Source organism: Heliconius melpomene, chromosome 14 (genome assembly GCF_056956725.1).
Source record: "Heliconius melpomene rosina isolate 202511_hmr_F chromosome 14, ASM5695672v1, whole genome shotgun sequence".
Classification (NCBI taxonomy): Eukaryota; Metazoa; Arthropoda; class Insecta; order Lepidoptera; family Nymphalidae; genus Heliconius; species Heliconius melpomene.
In genome coordinates this window covers 4,386,739-4,404,595 of record NC_140402.1, presented here as the reverse complement: position 1 = coordinate 4,404,595, position 17,857 = coordinate 4,386,739, and the positions used below count along the sequence as shown (strand labels likewise).

Below are 17,857 nucleotides of genomic sequence, written 5' to 3'. Positions count from 1 at the left end.
ATAGCCCAGTCCAGCACTAATGAATTCGTAAAATTCTAGGTGGAATAGCCAAAAATTAAATTTACGGTTAACAGTTTACGCAAATTAAGTTTCAGAATTTTAAAAATTATTTCAGGTATATATATGAAAGTTTCTCGTAAAATGCTTCATGATAATATGAAATAAAAAAGATTTTGATGAGAAATTAAAAAAAAATCGATTAACAATTAAATTTTTAAAATACTTTTTTTTTTCATTTAAAATAATATTTCGGACTTTCGATTTGAATACAACTTATGCATATATATAAATAAAATATAATATTAATTCTAGCAGTTCTCATTGGGTCTTTTGAATTTATTCAATTAATTTAAGTAATTTTTGTGGACATGGAATTTTTATTATTAAATATTCAATATCGTGACAGATCTTGCGTGGTGTAGACGTTTTTCGTTAGCGTATTGAGTGGCGGAACTCAACGCCGCGCTGCGCCCCTGGGCCACGACGGTCGAACTTTCTTTCAAATGACAATTTCAAAAGGAAAATTACTAATTATTTAGGTTTATTATCAACATAATTAAGTTGTTCACCTATATCTGTTAACAAGCATTTTGGTTCGCTTACCGTTTTTTTTGGATGTACGCACTGACTACTTTACAGAGTATCTGTTTTTGTCATCATCCTTTGAGTATTCAAAATGAGTGGCACAAAAACGTATATTTTTAATAAGTATACGTTTTTGTTATTAATCCCCACTTAACTACATATCTCCTAATATAGTTTGTCTTCTTTTATGCTTTTGAAGTGAAGAAATTGATTTCTTAAATATAGTTACAAATATAGAACATAAGCACAGTATTTTTACTGTTGTCTCTTACTAGTCTTTAACTTTCCAAATAATTACTAATTTAATTACACAAATGTTTTGATAAAAATAATAAAACTATATATTTAAATGAAGAATTTTATTTAACCATTAACAATTAGAGAAAGAAATCAATCAATGAAATAGAATGGAATAGATTCTGCTTATTTGAAGCTGATTAGTCTTGGGGGAATACAATGCCTCTTTCTTTAGCTTTCTCCTCGTATTTCTTCCTCCAGGCACCTGTTGGGTCGTACTTGGCGGTCATTTCTTTCCAAATACCACGCTCGTGTTTGACAACGTGATCGAATATAACTTTAGTTTTGTTGTGTTGAGTATCGGTACATTTCTCACAGCCAGTCTCGATGGCATCTTGAACATGCTCTGTAAGAAAGTTTGAATAAGTATCAATTTATGAGCTGTCGTGCAAGGGCGCACACATGAGATTACTATATTCATTTCTTCACTCTGGTGATGGTCTTCGCTCAACGAGGCAAAGCGCGGCGTTGTGTTTCGCCACCTAACCCGCAATGAATCAAGTTAGAATGACAGTGTTTCAATAGAAACGGAAAGTATTTTAACAATATAACTAGATTCTCTCTACCCTGCTATGTGCAGGATACAATGCAGCTAAAAAAGCTAGGAGATATACAAAATTATTGAAATAAGTTTACTAAATTTGATTTCATTAAGTTTTGTTAAACGATATAAATTTAGAACTTAAAAATATTTTTAACTTGGAATTACCTTTCATTTCCTTTCCCTCAGGGGTGCACTTTCCCTTGTCCAGAAGGCAGTTGGCGTATGATCGCAACAACCTCTTGTTGTCCAAAATCTCCTGGATGTCGAGATTGTCGAACTTGTCTGTGTATTTATCCACAGCAAGTGCCATAGCCACAAAGCAGCATAGCAATACAATTAGTTTGGAAGCCATCTATCGAGAAAATTTTTTTTTTTTATATTATTAGTTTGTTTTAAATTATACAATTGTTTTTAAATTATATTAATTATTTACTTAATTATATTATTATAGTAGTTCTCACTAAAACTCACAATTGCACACTGGACGATTATTCGATGTAGCATACAATTTTACGCACCTATTTATAGTTGTCATATTCTCTTTAATTATCTAACTTGCCCCTGAGATTTTTTTTAATGGCCCTAATAGGGCGTTAACTTATGTTTAATTGTATTTAATTATTTAAATTTATTTAACAACATATCTTATAAGAAAGAAAATGATTGTTGATTGACATATTAATGTTAAACTTAATAACTTTTTTTTTAGCTTCACGCTGTATATCGTTCATAGAAGGGTAGATAGAGGGAACCTGGTGAAACAGTGAAGAATGAAAGTGTCTTAATTGAAGAACGTAGTGTCTTTACACTAGGTTCCCAGATTCCCTACCATGCTATATCATTTTTATTCCTTTAAATGTAGTTGAGAATAATGAGAAGTCACAAAATTTATGATACTTAATTTTTACGTTCTCGTTAGATAGTTAGGCAGCTTTAGGTTCAACTACTTAATACGTAGGTAATGTTTCTCTCTCTCCCTCTCCGTTCTCTGCTATTCCCCGAATTCTTGAAACATTGAGTGGCAGAATTCAACGCCGCGCTTTTGCCAGAGCAAAGAAAATACAAATATTAAATATTTTATTTCCTTGAGTGGAATGGGAATCAAATAACCAAGTCATTGCGCTTACAGCCTGAAATTTATAAACAATTTATAAACGTCTAATTATTGTATCAGCATCGTCGTCATCGCAAACTTACATAACAGTGGGCTTACGTGTATTCTACACCAATTTTCAAATTAGAGAAGAAAATCTTCACTAATTTGAGAATATTTTTATTAATTCGGGATTTTTTTTATTTAATAAATTAAATTAGAGAAATTAGAAAATATTTTTATAAATTCAACATTTTTCAAAGCCTCACTATTAAAACAACCTGTATATTACACTCATAATAAATTTTAAATAAATTATTTAAACCAGCAAATCTCATTGGATAACGCACTTTTAAATTTATCCAATTAATTTCAGCAATTTTCGTGTATATGGAATATTTCTATAATATTTTTTTTCTTATTTTAATTTATTTACTTTTATATTAAATTTTCAATTACAAGGCAGACCTTGTGTGGTTTAATCGTTTTTGGTTGGTTTATAGTATATAGTGCTTAAAAATAATATTGTTGAGTATTTAAAACAAAATTTAACATTTTTAACATAATGGCATAGTTGGGTAAGGCAATGCCTATTTTTTAAATACGAAATTATATAGATTCATATAGAAACTAAGATATAGAATTTAATTATTTCACAGTATATACAGACATCAGCCTTTTTAGTTAGTCAATAAATTAAGCTTTAAAAAACCTTTAAGCCAAAAGATCTTTGTGAAATTCTGAATTGTTTTTAATTTCTCGCATATAGCAGGGTAAGCAGAAGAACATAGTGCCAAGAAAGGCTGTACCCTACTTTTAGCCCAACTTTCTAGACATTAGAAGGAGAAAATGTAAATTATTCAATCCCTCCAGCGCAAATCGAACCCACAAACGTCGCGTATATTTGACATTTTCTTTGATTTAATTTAACTGGTATTTTAATTTTACAATACATCAATGGGTAATGGGTATGTCTAATTGCTTTAGTTTAATTTTTAAGACCAAGTGAATAAAAGAAAGTTCAGTAGGAATTTCCTTCGTTTTTCGTTAAAACAGTGAGTATATTTGAAGTATATTAATCATACAAGTTTGGAGTTTGGTTAATTTTATTTGTCCAGGTCGTTAACCACGATCACCATCACCATCGAGAGGAATGAGGCTAAAATTAAATATCCAGGTCTTCAGTTCCCTTAGAATACAAAAAAAAATACTTCCCGTTGTTCAGAATAGGGGAACCAATTTCAGAATAGGGAAAGTATACTGTATAATTATACTTCCCCTATTCTGAAATTGGTACGGAACGGAATCCCTCAGTGCAGCTGCATTGAACATCAAAAAGAAAATCCTGCAGCTTTAAGATGTCATCCACATGGATGATACCAATTCCTTTACTTTTATCCAGTAAGTAGTTGAAGTATATTATAATAACTGCCACACAGTTGTAACTAATGCGGTTATTATCGTTATAGTTTTTTTGTAATTTTGTTTATGAATAAATTATATTATTATGAAAGTTTTTATTATATTAAGGATAAAGACCAAAATGATGTAGCCAAGGACTTAAGAGCTAGTGCTTTACCAAATTTATTAATTTCTATAGAATAGTGTTAGTGTGATAGCGAACAAATTATCAGATTGACAGACAGACCAAAATACTGCCGAGTGGTTTTTTGGCTATATTAACGAACCTTACTAATATATTTTTTAAATCTTACGTGTACAGGATTGACCTTTTCATTATTTTATTATATTTTATATATGTAAAAAGCTTTTAATAATATAATATAGATTACGATTTTTCGATTGTACGATTTTAATTGTCAATACATATTTAGTCTTTTTTTATATTTTCCGTGAGTTTTTTTCTTTTATTCAATGTCTCTACCGCGGAGGCTAAAACATAACAACTACCATGTACCAACTAGTAAGGTGGCGGGTCATTTATTTTAAAATTATATTTTTAACCGACTTCTTTAACAAAAGGAGGTTATCAATTTGTTAAAAAATAATTTTACAAAGATGTTATAATTTTGAAGTCGGTGTCAAACTAATGCTACGACAACCTTACTACAATATCTAATTACTAAGCCTGTTTGTTTTACTTGGCACCGACTTCAAAATTATAAAATCTTTGTAAAATTATTTTTCACTTTTTAGTTCGTTGTTAGAAGTCGGTTTTTCTTTTTGTTAAAAATTAATTTATTGTATGTATATAATTGTATTGTCATTAGAGCGCCAAAAATATGTGTGTGTCAGGCTACAAGATACAAAAAAGGTTTAATTACGTAATTCGCAATAGAAAAACTGAAATTAGATATAATAATGTGAATAATGTATGTTAATGTAGATAACGTTAGCTTATTTTATGCTGCTTAAACTATAATAATATTTATTAAATATATTATTTTCAGCTTATATAATCAAAAACAATAATAAGTAGAGACATATTATTAGAAAAAATATCTGAGAAATTGAAATGAACCAACATAAGAAGTAAAAGTAACTAAAGGATGCTCTTAATATTAGAAAAAGTGACTAAAAACCATACCAGCAATATCAAATAAATAAGAAAAGAACCAAAGTGTATTTTAATTTAATTATAAAAAGCAAATAAAGTTCGAAAATGTATGAAAATTTATAAAATCGTCAACGTCAAACTCTTCCGCTTTATTATATAAGTATAGATATAAAAACATGATACAAAATAAAAGGTATTATTTAAAATCACAATTTTATTTCACGAAAACATAAATGAAAATTATATATAATATGAAACACTCATAAAATATTATATTAGCGACCTTTTATTCTTTAGGTATTTCAATCCCTCTTTTTTTTGCCTCGTCTTCATATTTCGTTCTCCAGACACCTTCGGGATCGTATTTAGCGGTCAGTTGTTTCCAAATATCCAATTTTTTATTGATTAAAAAGTGAATCATTGTAGTACTTTTGTCCTTTTGAGTCTCGGTACACATCTCACACCCGTTCTTTAAAGCGTCTTCCATATGATCTTAAAATGAATGACAATATAATTATTTTTAATTTTAGTTAACTCGTATAGCTTAGAGTATTTCCTTGGTATGCCCCAATTAAGAGTCAAGTTATAATTGTTTGTTTTTCAGCTTTTTCTGTACCCCGCATATCGGAGCTTAGTGTTAAGACACTCCGCTATCCACTTTCCGCCTAATTCTGAAGGCATTGCGTGGGGAAATGGAATCGAATCTACAAGCTGGAGCGTTAACAATCGACTGGTCTCAATGGCACGTTACCATATTTTTTTATATCTATTTAGATATAATAAAATATTGCAACGTGCCAACATATATATAGAATTATTAATTAATTAATATTATACATATATTTCTATAAAATTTTATAAAATTATTGGTCATTAAATAGAATGTACAGAAAAATATTTCGGTAACATTTTTAATATGCTGACGAAAATCAACTGAATATTTCGTTCCACTCACCTCTTAATTCTTTCCCCTCGGGAGTACATGGTCCCTTATCTAGCATACAATTAGAGTAACTGTTGAGTAATCTATCATTCTCCATAATCTCCTCTAGGTCAATATTGTCATATTTATCGCTGTATTTCTCCCCAGCCCACGCCAAAGCCACGAAACAGCAGAGAACCACGAAAGTTTTGGAAACCATCTAGTTCATTAAAAAAAATATAGAATTTAATTATTAAAAATAAGAATTTTAGTATATTAGATATACTATTTTTAAGACTCACCTTCTCGGTTTCACAATTAGATACTTATGACTTAATGCAGGTCTACACAAGTATTTATATAGCGATTGCATTTAATCTCCAAAAACATCAAAACAACCTAATTGCGTACATTTTCAATTATACCTTGCAAAAAATTCATAAATGCGCATAGGAGGTTCTTTAAAATTATTTAGCATTGTTAGAAATATTTAATTTTATTATGCATATAATTATTACATTGTTAATTAAGCTTCAAGTTGTATCCTGCAACCAGGAGTTTAAGCCAGTGGCGTCGTCGTCGACTTTGATGCCCCTTTCCTTTTGATACCAGGTGCGGCTTAGGGGATTTGATGCCCTTTAAAATGGTCTAAGGTCTAAAAAAAAAAACAAAGTGTCTTGTTCTCTCACGTAGATCAAGTGTCAGACACTAAAATGTGACATTGGCTACCTTAAAAAAAAATAATCGTCGATTTTGATGCCCCTTTCCTTTTGATGCCCGGTGCGAGCACACCGCTCGATCCCCCTACCTACGCCATTGATTTAAGCTGTTAAGACACTGCGTTCCCCATTGTCCGCTGAATCCTGGACATTGCGTGTGGACTGGCGGAAATTAACACCGCGCTTTGCCTCGATACCAGAGCAAAAAAAAAAGAAAATATTAAATATTTCATTTCCTCGTGTGAGAATTGACCCCAGAACCTTCACATTTACAGTAATTTGCTATATTACTATACTATTTTACTTTGTTACATATCTTTCCATTTTTTAGAAAAATAGGTACCTAGAGGGTATCTGGTGTCAAGGCAGTCCGTTCTCCACATTCCCCCCAAATCTAATTGTGCTGTTGACTCCCGACGACTTCCCAAATGTATTGGACTTACATCCTCTACCACTGTCCTATTGTGCTACTGTGGATAATAAACATATAGATGCATCGTTATAGATATTTGAAAATGAAAATATCACATTCAATAGATATTTTACAATCAATACAGTGATATCAAAAAATAAAATGTTATTTTTATCATCTATATGTATATTTAATTATTTTTTGGAACAATTGGAACAGCCTGTATATATATGTAAACGTCATTTTTTCTAGATATTTTTGGTAGTTTCCATTGGCCAAAATACGTCAGATGGCACCTTGAGTAGCGCACTAAGAACGACCCGTTGACTGTGGGTTAACTCGTGTGAATTATTATTTAACAATTATTTGGCAGTAAAACTCAGTTTTCATCTAAATATGATATTTTGTGTAATAAAATTGGTAAAATTAGTAATTAAAATAATGAACGTAAGTAACAGGACCATGTTAAAAGAGAGTTTGAAGCATCTATAGGTTAAGATATATGAAAAAAATCTAACAATAAAATAAATAAAATGTTTTTTTTTTAAATTTTTCTCTATTTTTCTATGCGTTTGTTAATCTCTGATACAGCTTAACCAATATAAAAATGCAGTTTTTAGTTTTTCACTATTGTATTTTGATAAACATCCTTTAAGATTTAATGTTTGTTTTTTTTAAATGGGTCATAAATAAAAAGTAATTAATAAAGAGTTCCAATCTACAATATTGTTATAAAATAAGTGTTTTATTCATAAATTGTGCGGGCGAAGTCGCGAGAGGGTCGAAGTGGTTAATAAAAATACACCAGTTCTTTTTTTTTAGATAAACTTGTATTGATTTGATTTCCAATTATCATGTAAGCCTTTTTGTTTTTTTACGAATAAAATAGGTACTATGCTAAATTTAAAACCGAATTATTAAAATAATTAATTCATCGTAGTTATAAATATAAAAATATATGAGTTTAATTTTTATTAACTTTTGTTATATATAAGTTGTTTGTTCTTTAAGTATTAATTATTATTGATCTATTATGTTTCCTTAGGTAAAGTAATTAGATATTGTGAGCAATGTGCATAAGTAAAAAAGTATAACAATAAGTTGATAATAAGCAATATTTTGCAAATATGTCAGCATATAGTTTAAAATTATATTGATCGAAGAAAATTAGGTAGAGGGAACCTAGTGTTAAGACACTGTTCTCCACTTTTCGCCGATTTCTGGAGGATTTGGACTCAACGTCGTGCTTTGCCTCGACGCCAGAACGAAGATAATAAAATATAAATTTAAATAAATATTTCCTTTCTCGAGTGGGGATCGTTCCCACAATCAGTCGATTTTGAGATTAGTAAATAAACAATTGTGTAATATTTTTTAGGAAACGTATACAAAATTGAATGTACCGGGAAACGGAAACCGTCCAGACGTTCTGACCACTAAGCCATACGCTAAGCTACGTAGAACTTATTATACGCTTGTTACAACTTATTTATGTTATTAGCATTAATTAGCAAAAAAATACGTTTTCTAAATCAGAGTTTTTTTTAGCGTGGAATAACTTTAAAAATGTTAAAAACAAATAATTATGTAGTCTATGCAGGCAAAATCCGGCACGTCGCTAGTATTATAATATTTTGAGAAATAAAAATAAATAGTAACCATATAAATTTAATGCACAATAATCACAAAGAAAAAAAAAAACAGCTTGGATCGTTCACATCACTTTAGTCTTCAGGGATGACGATGCCTTTCTCTCTCGCGCGATCTTCGTACTTCTTCCTCCAGATACCTTTAGGGTCATACTTCTCAGTCAATTCCTTCCAGATGCTACGTTCGTTCTTAATCAAATGATCGATAATGGTGGTAGTACCGTTTACTTGAGCTTCAGTGCACTTCTCACAGCCGGTTTCGAGAGCATCTTGGATATGGTCTAGAAAAAAAAACAAAACATTGTTCTTTTATGTATTATTTTTTAACGTTATGACAATTACACAGAAACGTAGTTATTTTATATAGGTGAGATAAAGAAAAAAAGCGGCCAAGTGCGAATCTGACTCTGCCACCGAGGGTTCCGTACCAATTTCAGGATTGTAGGTCAACGGGAAAAACAGTTGATAAAAGTTGACTAATTTAAGTTTGGGGGCGCATACACTCATTTTGTATGCACTTTGAAATCCACGCGAATATAATTTTCACTTTAAAATCTTTAAAGAATTCAGGATTTAAAATAAACTTCGGAACTTTAGTTTAAAAGTAACAGTATCATCTATTATATTATTATTTTTATGAAGAAAAACACATAGACATAGATCACTACGATAACACGCCAACTGAGCACGAATAAATTTAGTTTTATGTAAATGCTAATTTTTATTCAGATTTAATTTCCGCGTTCTTCAAAATTAAACACAAAAAGTAAAAAAAATGTGTTCTACAACATAAATTGACGACGATTTAGGCAACTTTACCAACAAAAAATATTTTAAAAAATAATTCACTTATTCTATTCATGTTTCCAGCATGTTCCATTTATATTTCTTGACTCTCCATGAACTCACCCTTCAGTTCCTTGCCTTCTGGACTACATTTGCCCTTGTCGAGGAGACAATTAGCATACGCGATCAGCAACCGTTTGTTATCCAAGATCTCCTGAATGTTGATATTGTCATACTTGTCTGTGTATTTCTCCACAGCAAGCACTGAAGCCAGGAAGCAGCAAACCAACACGATAGATTTAGTAACCATCTTGTAAAAGATAAATAGTTTTTTTAATTAGAAAAATATATATAAAGTCTTATTTATTTAAACTTTTTTATTTCTTCCACAAACTGAACATGCAGAATCCAGAATTCGTTGGAAAATGGGGAACAGTGTGTTGTAACGCTAGGTTCCCTCTGCCTACCCTGCTTAGTGAGAGATATATGGTATAGCATGAAGTTAAAAAAAATAAAAAAATAAAAAAAAATCTATGTGATCGATATTCCGCAAGACTCACCGTTGCAGTTTCACACTTGGTCACTTATGAATCAGTGCATTATGTCTCGTATATTTATAGCTCATACATCTCAGGCTTGATCTAGTTTGTCCCTGAGATCATTGTTTTGCCTACGCCCTAAGAGGTAAATACAAACATATCACACAGCATTTGCACATTGATATCACGTATTTTAGAATATTGAATACAATATGAATATTTTTTTTATTAAACCGTATCGATTAAAATTTAAATACCATATAACATCAAAGTACTCGTCAAGACGAATCAAACGAGCTCAAACTCGATGGGGTTGCGTTGTTTAATTACGTAATTCCTATGGACACTTTCGAGTTCCATCATCAAACCCTGGTTACCGTATAGTATCAAAGTACCCGTCAAGACGAATCAAACGAGCTCAAACTCGATGGGGTTGCGTCGTTTAATTACGGAGTTCCTATGACCTCCTTCCAGCTCCATTATCAGATGAGCTCTATCCAATTTATATGTGAAATTTCAGCTCAATCGGAAACTGGGAAGTGGATCAAATTTAACTTGCAAGATTTAACTACAGACAACGGGATAGGTGGAAGAAAATAAAAGCTTCTTAAAACCACCTATTCTTTGAATTGAAGCTTTAATTTAATCATTGTCATAATAACATTGAATTAAATATAATTTAATTCAGTTTTAACTCTGGTGTCGAGGCAAAGCGCGGCGTTGAGTCCTGCCACTTAACGCAATGCCTCCAGAATTATGCATAAAGTGGAGAACGGAGTGCCTTAACACTAGGTTCCCTCTGCCTACCCTGCTGTGTACGGGATAAAGCGTGAAGCTGATTTAAATATCATTTATGTATATAATTAATATAATATGTATAAGATACGATTTAAAAAGTTTATTTATTATTTTGCTTTATATTCTTATAGCATTCTGGAAAATTACCGTAAATTATTCCTTCAAGTATATGTTATATTTTATTTATAGGGTTTAACTCACGATCACTTCCGTGGAATGTATTTAGATTGAATCTGAATTAAATTGTCCTCATACATTTCTTAGAAACCGTTTAACTTTAATTTATTATTTAAAAATATTTACAATGGTTTTTTAAAACGAATCTTCTATTTTCAATTTTATTTTCGCCCACCAATATAAATAATTGGTAAGGCCAGTCGTTGAGCAGAGGCACAAAGACGACAGTTTATGGGTTCGATTCCCACTAGAAGAAATGAAATATTTAATATTTTGTATTCTCTTCGATCCGGTGTCGAGGCAAAGTGCGGCGTTAAGTTACGCCACTGCAACGCAATGGGATACAGACTGACTTAACACTAGGTGAAGCTAAAGAATAATGTTATTTATTGTGTTAGTAGAGAAATTCTTGCAATATACGAAATTATTTGTTTTAAAATAAACATATACTCGTAAAGAGATTCAAATAATTATTTGAACCTCCTATACGAGCTTATATAACATAGCCTGCATACGTGCCTGCCCTACTACAGCGATATATATAATCACAACATTATTTTCCAGTATTCAAGAAACTCGTTCTTACATATTATATTCTAATGATATTATCTTTTAATTACATATATATATGAGAATAATGTGTAGCTGTAGTGGAGATTCGCTGTTATTGTTATAAGAAAAAAAAAAAACAACAAAATTAGGTCATATGTTTATGATTATTATAACATATAATAACTTAACTTGCGTGAAGTAAGGTACTTAATTAAGGGGAACACTTACTGTCTAAAATATATTAAATTATAATACATATTGAGGCCGTTATGGCGCAGTGGTAAAAGGGTGGGGCTGTAACGCGACGATTGAGGGTTTGATCCCCACTCTGGAGAATTAATGATTATTTATTAATATTTTCATTTCTTCGCTCTGGCACCAAAGTATAAGCCCAGCGTTGAGCTCCGCCACTTAACACGCAATGTCTCGATACATTCGGCGGAAAGTGGTTAACGCAATGTCTTAACACTAGGCTCTCACTGCCTACCCTGCTACGTACTCGTACTACATACATTTTCGAACATTATATATTTAATATGATTAATATAAATATTTTTATTATATTTATTCTAAACTAGTGGCACCCCGCGGCTTCGCCCGTTTGAACTACATGTTTATTTATTCAAGTCAAAAATACAAATAAAATATTTTTATTATATATAGGGATGGTAGTACTCGATATAGAGCACCAAAGGAACTAATTTGTTGACTCTAGTATGCTATACAAGGCTGTAGCTTCATTATAATGTCTTTTCATTTCAACGTCAAGTGGCAGCAACCATGAATGTAACAAACAAAGCTTGTTTCATTCTTATAAGTATCTATATCTATTCTGGTTATTGAAAAAAAATCGATTGTCTATAATAGTATAGAATATACGCGGCGTTAAGTTCCGCCACTCAACACGCAATTCCTCCGAAATACGGCGCAATGTGGGGAAAGGATTATCTACAATAATAACAAACATAATAAAATGAACTTATATATGACATGTTATTATTGATTTTTAAGGTTCACGCTTTATTCCTTGTAGGGTAGCTGGAATTAAACGTCGAGGTCTCGTCCACTATCATCAACTTCTTCATCCACGCTCTGGGGGATCTCGTGTTTCTTAGATATATATTCTTAGATAACATACTTTCACTATCTTAAGGTCACCTGATGTCTCCTTATTCTGTCTCTTTTAACATTCCTATATAATGATCATTAAATAGAAAAACATCAGTATAAGAAATATAAAAAGTTATATAAAATAATTAATGTTGTAACGTACATGATTAATATGTATTATTTATTGTCTTCCACTAAACATACGTCTTGGCCCAGAGGAACACGACAGCTATGGGTTCGATTCGGGGAATAAAGTATTTTCATTATTATATTAATAACTAGCGGACGCGCGCAGCTTCGCTTGCGTATTTAGGGGTGAATTCTAATAACCCATGAAACACGTGTTCAATGAAATATTTTTAAAGGTCTAAATTTCAAATTTTATAAAAATCAGTGGCGATTTAAAGATTTTTCCATGCAAACTTTCAACCCCTTATTTGCACCCTTAGGGGGTGAATTCTAGAAAACCATGAAACACATGTTCAATTAAATATTTTTAAGAGTCTAAATATCAAATTTTGTAAAAATCGGTGGAGATTTAAGATTTCTTCCATACAAACTTTCAACTCCTTATTTGCACCCTTAGGGGAAGAATTCTAGAAAACGATGAAATACGTGTTCAATTAAATACTTTTAAAAATCTAAATTTCAAATTTTATAAAAATCAGTGCCGATTATAATTTTTTTCCATACAATCTTTGAACCCCTATTTCACCCCTTTAGGGTTAAAATTTTTCAAAATCTCTTCTAAGTGGATGCCCAGATTACAAAAGTAAATATCTGTCCAAATTTCCTACGCACAGCGGTTACGGCTGCGCGCGCGTCTTACCTCAGTCAGTGAGGACAAATCCTTTTATATATATATAGATAAAGTATTTTCATTATTATAATAACAATAAAGTATTTTCATTTGTTCGTCATGGTACCGAGGCAAATTCCGTCACATTCGGCGGAAAGTGGGTAACGAAAGTGTTTTAATGGGCACGGAGTGTCTTAACAGTAAGTTTCCTCTATTTGCCCTGCCAATACAGTTTACAGCGTAAAATCAAGAAAAAACTAAACAATGTTATAATTAGTGATTGTTTAGTGCTTTTACATCGATTGTTTCGGTGTGAAGGTTAAATGTTAGGTAAGTATATTATGTAAATACTGATGAATAAGAAAAAATAATATTTTATGTAATTTATAACCCATAATTGTGTTATACATCAATACATAAATGACATTTGTGGGTCATAATCAGAAAAAGTGTCCTTTTTGTGTCTTTTCTTGTCCCGCTACTTTGAATGCGTTTTAAAAATACAATTTTAAAGATAATTTAAATATTTTGCCATTTACGATAAATTTATTTATTAACTTAAAGATTTTTGTAATATTTTAAATGTATTATGGCAAATAATAGTATTTGTTGTTAGTTGCAAAAAACCTTTCAAAATGCTTCCATACAATTTTTCGTGTCCCATTCACCACTTTACTTTTTAAGAATTGATTTGTTACGAATGTTTATGGTTTTATTTGATTTCAGATATGTTTATATTACTTTACTTTATGCATAATATTAAATAGAACTACTTTTATTGATACATTATTTAATAAACAATATATATTAGTTAAGTAAATTTGTCCCAAAATATTGTCTTTTTGTTACTCAGGGCTAGTAACGTACAATTAAATTATGAACGCAATTATTTTGGATCGTGTTTAATATTGTTTTTTGTTGTGGCACCATACTTCTAAAAGTCAGTGCTGTCGTAGCTACAACAAGTAGTGTTCTCGCAGCAGTAGAGGGGTTCAAATGTTTTAGAGGGAATGCGTGAAATTCATCTCAGGGTTATAAACGGCTTTTATTTTGGTAAGTATTCTATAATTTCGTTTTCTTGTTTATGTTATTTGCTTCTTTTTACAAAATCTCAAAAAAGAACTTCAGTGCTTGCAGATGCAACACGTGGCTTATGAGCAAATATTTAAAAGGGTTAGAATTTCTCAGATTTCATTCTCAATTTCGTTATATTTCGTTACGTAACGAAATTGAGCAAATATGAAGCCTAGTTCACAATTACGGTACCAATGTTTTCTTATATATGTTTATAATAAAATTGTATCGAACCAGTGCTTGTATATGGAAGATATGTATATAAGAAAAAAAAATTGCTGGCATATGAAAAAAACTATTAGTGACTTTTCATAAAATAAAGTAACCAAAAATAATGATTTTTAAGTTTTTTGCTTGTTTGCTTGTTTGTCTGTGTTTGTGCACGCTAATCTCATCACCGATTTAGTTAAAAATATTTTTTATTCTGCCTGAAATTTGTTGTGATTTTGTGATTATTATTTTTTGATAAATATTTTTGTATTTTCAGTAAGCGTCATGGCTCCTATGTCAAGTGCTGAAATACATAAAAGATATAGAGAACGTCTTAAAAAGACCAATCCTATTAAATATGAAGATATGCGGAATAAACACTTACAAAGAATTAAACTTAATTCCAGTGATAACGACTCAAATTTTGATATATTTTAAAGTGGGTTTAATTTTATCATTAACTTTGTGATCCCTAACTAGAAATATAAGTTTATTACGTTACTAACTACCATTATTATATTGTTCATATTGTCAGTTTGTTATGTTTTCTTCTTACATTTATAATCTGTTAATTCAACGATTGAATCTTTAAAATTTTAATCAGTGTCTCATTAAATAAAAAAAACAATATTTTATTCATATAATATCCTTATTTTGTTGTGTATAATGCCTTATGACATCAGTTTCGTAACAAACATTATCAGTGTTGTTACTTATCAGTTACGTTACGAATTCGAAAATGTCCACTTTTCTGATTATGACCCTTGTATGGATTTCTAATAATTTCTTATAAGTAAGATTTCTAATAATTTCCTTCTGTCGCATCTGTCTGTCTTACATAACTAAATCCATATTGCTATTGCGGGTAAGTGATTTGACACTAAGTCAGTGAAAATTCACTCCGCCCTACACTAAAAAGTTGAAAAAATAAGCCAAAAAATAAATTCTTTATAATCGTATAAAATATATGCAAGCCTTTAATTATATTAATCCTTTTAGTACAGGTTTTTCTGCTTGCAACAATATTATAAAAAACGTCTTAATTGCGTAATCGCGATTGAATACAATTTAAATTATTGTCTAGATTGTTCTACGGTGCTATGACGTAGATGTACTGAATAATATTGTTTTTCTAAAGTGAAGCTATTGTAAACGAGACAGGTTGGGGGTTCGATTCCCACTCGTGGAAATGTAATATTTAATTCCTTCGCTCTGGTGTCGAGGCAAAACGCGTTGAATTCTGTCACTCTACGCTCAATGCTTCCAAGATTCGGCAGAAAGTGTCTTAACACTAAACTCTCTCTGCCTACCTATACTACATGCGGAATAAAGCGAGAAGCTTAAAAAATTTACGATGAAGATCTATCCAGAAGTTTTGTTATCCACACAAATGTCTCGAAACATCAAACTATTTTCAAATATTCAAATGAAAATAGTTATTTGAAAATAATTCTGTCGGAAAATTTAGAGGTTTAGAGGCTATAAATATGTGAGTTAAATTGAGACATTCGCTTTATTGTTTAATCTTTTAGTTTCACGCTCTGTCGTGCCGAATACTGGAGGCATAGCGTGTTGAGTGGCGGTACTAAACACCGCGAACACCAGAACAAAGAAATTAAAATATACCTATATAAGTAAAAGTAGAATTTCAAAAAAGTGAAGGTTCAAGCAAACACATGTAAAAACTAATATTAACTGTTATATCCATACAAGAACTCACATACATATGCACCTAATTATAATAAAAAATATATGAAATATTAATTAAAAACTTTGAAAAAATCAGAAAATAATAAGCACAGTATAATTAAAAGATTGTAAAAGTGGATAATTTTATTGCCGGTTAATCATTCGACCTTTGAATCATTTACGTGGAACTATATTATTTTCCGTATATACCTAATTATAATATTTTTTCTTCAGCTTCACGCTATCTTGCATACCAGGCAGGTAGAGAGAACCTAATGTTAAGACACTCCTTTAAAAAATACAATAATAACACATTATTTTAAAAAATATTACCAATCTGTATTCCTTCTCTATTATATATTACGAGTAGTGTAACTGTGCCAAATTTCATACTCCTTCATCAAATAATAGATATAAAGTTTTTTATATATGTACGTATACAGCTGTATACAGCAGTTCAATCTATTTAATAAATAGATTACAGCTGTATTTGAAAATGGGGAACGGAGTGTTTAACACTAGGGTTCACTACCGTACTGTGTGCGGGTTATAGTGTGAAGCTAAAGAAACAAACTACGTTTTATGATAATGTACCCTTATCATAGAGACGGAATGGAACGGAACGGATAATCAATTGTCATTAATATTAATATTTAACTTATTATTCTACTAATACGAAATTATTATTAGAGGGCAGTAGTAGGGCAACGCAGGGGCACAAAGTGTGAATGTAAACGCAACTGGTTGTGGGTTCGATTCTCACTCGAGGAAATGAAATATTTATTTAAATTTATTTACTGAACTGAACTCTACTTTAAAATTATTAAGATAAATATTTAATTACCTCGAGTGGCGATTGTATAGAATAAACAAATATTATTGCTTAACCCAAAAAATTATAGGGCATAACGATTGTTACGTGAAGTATTTTTTTTAAATAAATTCATTTCTGAAATTTACCCAGATGAAATAAGAATGATGTGACTATTGACATTGTTAAGAGGAAAAAAGCAAATATAATTATGTCTGTTTCATAATAATACTTATTTTTCTTGTTATTTGCTAAAGATACTAACAAAAACATGAGATAAAACGGCTTACGTTGTAAAACTAAAAAATAATGTAATTTATATCTCACGGTTGAAGGTTTAACAAAATGATGACGAGGCCATAATTATACTTTAAATATTTTGTTTTTAAATTGAAGGGTGTTAAAAAGTGAAAAAAATATATTATTGATGTGAACGCGACGGTTATGGGTTCAATACCTATTCGAGGGAAAAGAAATAGTTAATATTTTCACTTCCTCGTTCTAGTAAAAAAAGCAAATCAAAGCGTGGCGTTAAGTTGCGCCACTCATCACATAATGCCTGGAGAATTTGGT

The 17,857-nt window shown here is 30.7% G+C and overlaps 3 protein-coding genes across 3 annotated transcripts; all 3 read right to left on the bottom strand.

The window, feature by feature from the left end:
- Positions 1-963: 963 nt before the first annotated feature.
- On the bottom strand, positions 964-1,930 carry LOC146532043 (allergen Tha p 1-like). Its single transcript, XM_085197007.1, has 2 exons — positions 1,592-1,930; positions 964-1,228 (listed from the first exon to the last, which is right to left on the bottom strand). Exons 1-2 carry the CDS (start codon positions 1,776-1,778, stop codon positions 1,023-1,025), a joined length of 393 nt encoding a protein of 130 aa, XP_085053133.1. The 5' UTR covers positions 1,779-1,930; the 3' UTR covers positions 964-1,022.
- Positions 1,931-5,171: 3,241 nt separating this feature from the next.
- Positions 5,172-6,333, bottom strand: LOC146532042 (allergen Tha p 1-like). Its single transcript, XM_085197002.1, has 3 exons — positions 6,262-6,333; positions 5,993-6,179; positions 5,172-5,529 (listed from the first exon to the last, which is right to left on the bottom strand). The coding sequence occupies exons 2-3, from the start codon at positions 6,177-6,179 to the stop codon at positions 5,324-5,326; spliced, it is 393 nt and encodes a 130-aa protein (XP_085053128.1). The 5' UTR covers positions 6,262-6,333; the 3' UTR covers positions 5,172-5,323.
- Positions 6,334-8,745: 2,412 nt separating this feature from the next.
- Positions 8,746-10,195, bottom strand: LOC146532041 (allergen Tha p 1-like). Its single transcript, XM_085196998.1, has 3 exons — positions 10,086-10,195; positions 9,649-9,835; positions 8,746-9,020 (listed from the first exon to the last, which is right to left on the bottom strand). Exons 2-3 carry the CDS (start codon positions 9,833-9,835, stop codon positions 8,815-8,817), a joined length of 393 nt encoding a protein of 130 aa, XP_085053124.1. The 5' UTR covers positions 10,086-10,195; the 3' UTR covers positions 8,746-8,814.
- Between the last annotated feature and the right edge of the window lie 7,662 nt (positions 10,196-17,857).

Coding starts and splice junctions, on each gene's coding strand:
- LOC146532043 (XM_085197007.1), bottom strand. CDS start 1,778: ATGGCTTCCAAACTAATTGTATTGCTATGCTGCTTTGTGGCTATGGCA. Junction 1,229..1,591: donor TGAGGGAAAGGAAATGAAAG/GTAATTCCAAGT, acceptor ACTTTCTTACAG/AGCATGTTCAAGATGCCATC.
- LOC146532042 (XM_085197002.1), bottom strand. CDS start 6,179: ATGGTTTCCAAAACTTTCGTGGTTCTCTGCTGTTTCGTGGCTTTGGCG. Junction 5,530..5,992: donor CGAGGGGAAAGAATTAAGAG/GTGAGTGGAACG, acceptor ATTCATTTTAAG/ATCATATGGAAGACGCTTTA.
- LOC146532041 (XM_085196998.1), bottom strand. CDS start 9,835: ATGGTTACTAAATCTATCGTGTTGGTTTGCTGCTTCCTGGCTTCAGTG. Junction 9,021..9,648: donor AGAAGGCAAGGAACTGAAGG/GTGAGTTCATGG, acceptor TTTTTTTTCTAG/ACCATATCCAAGATGCTCTC.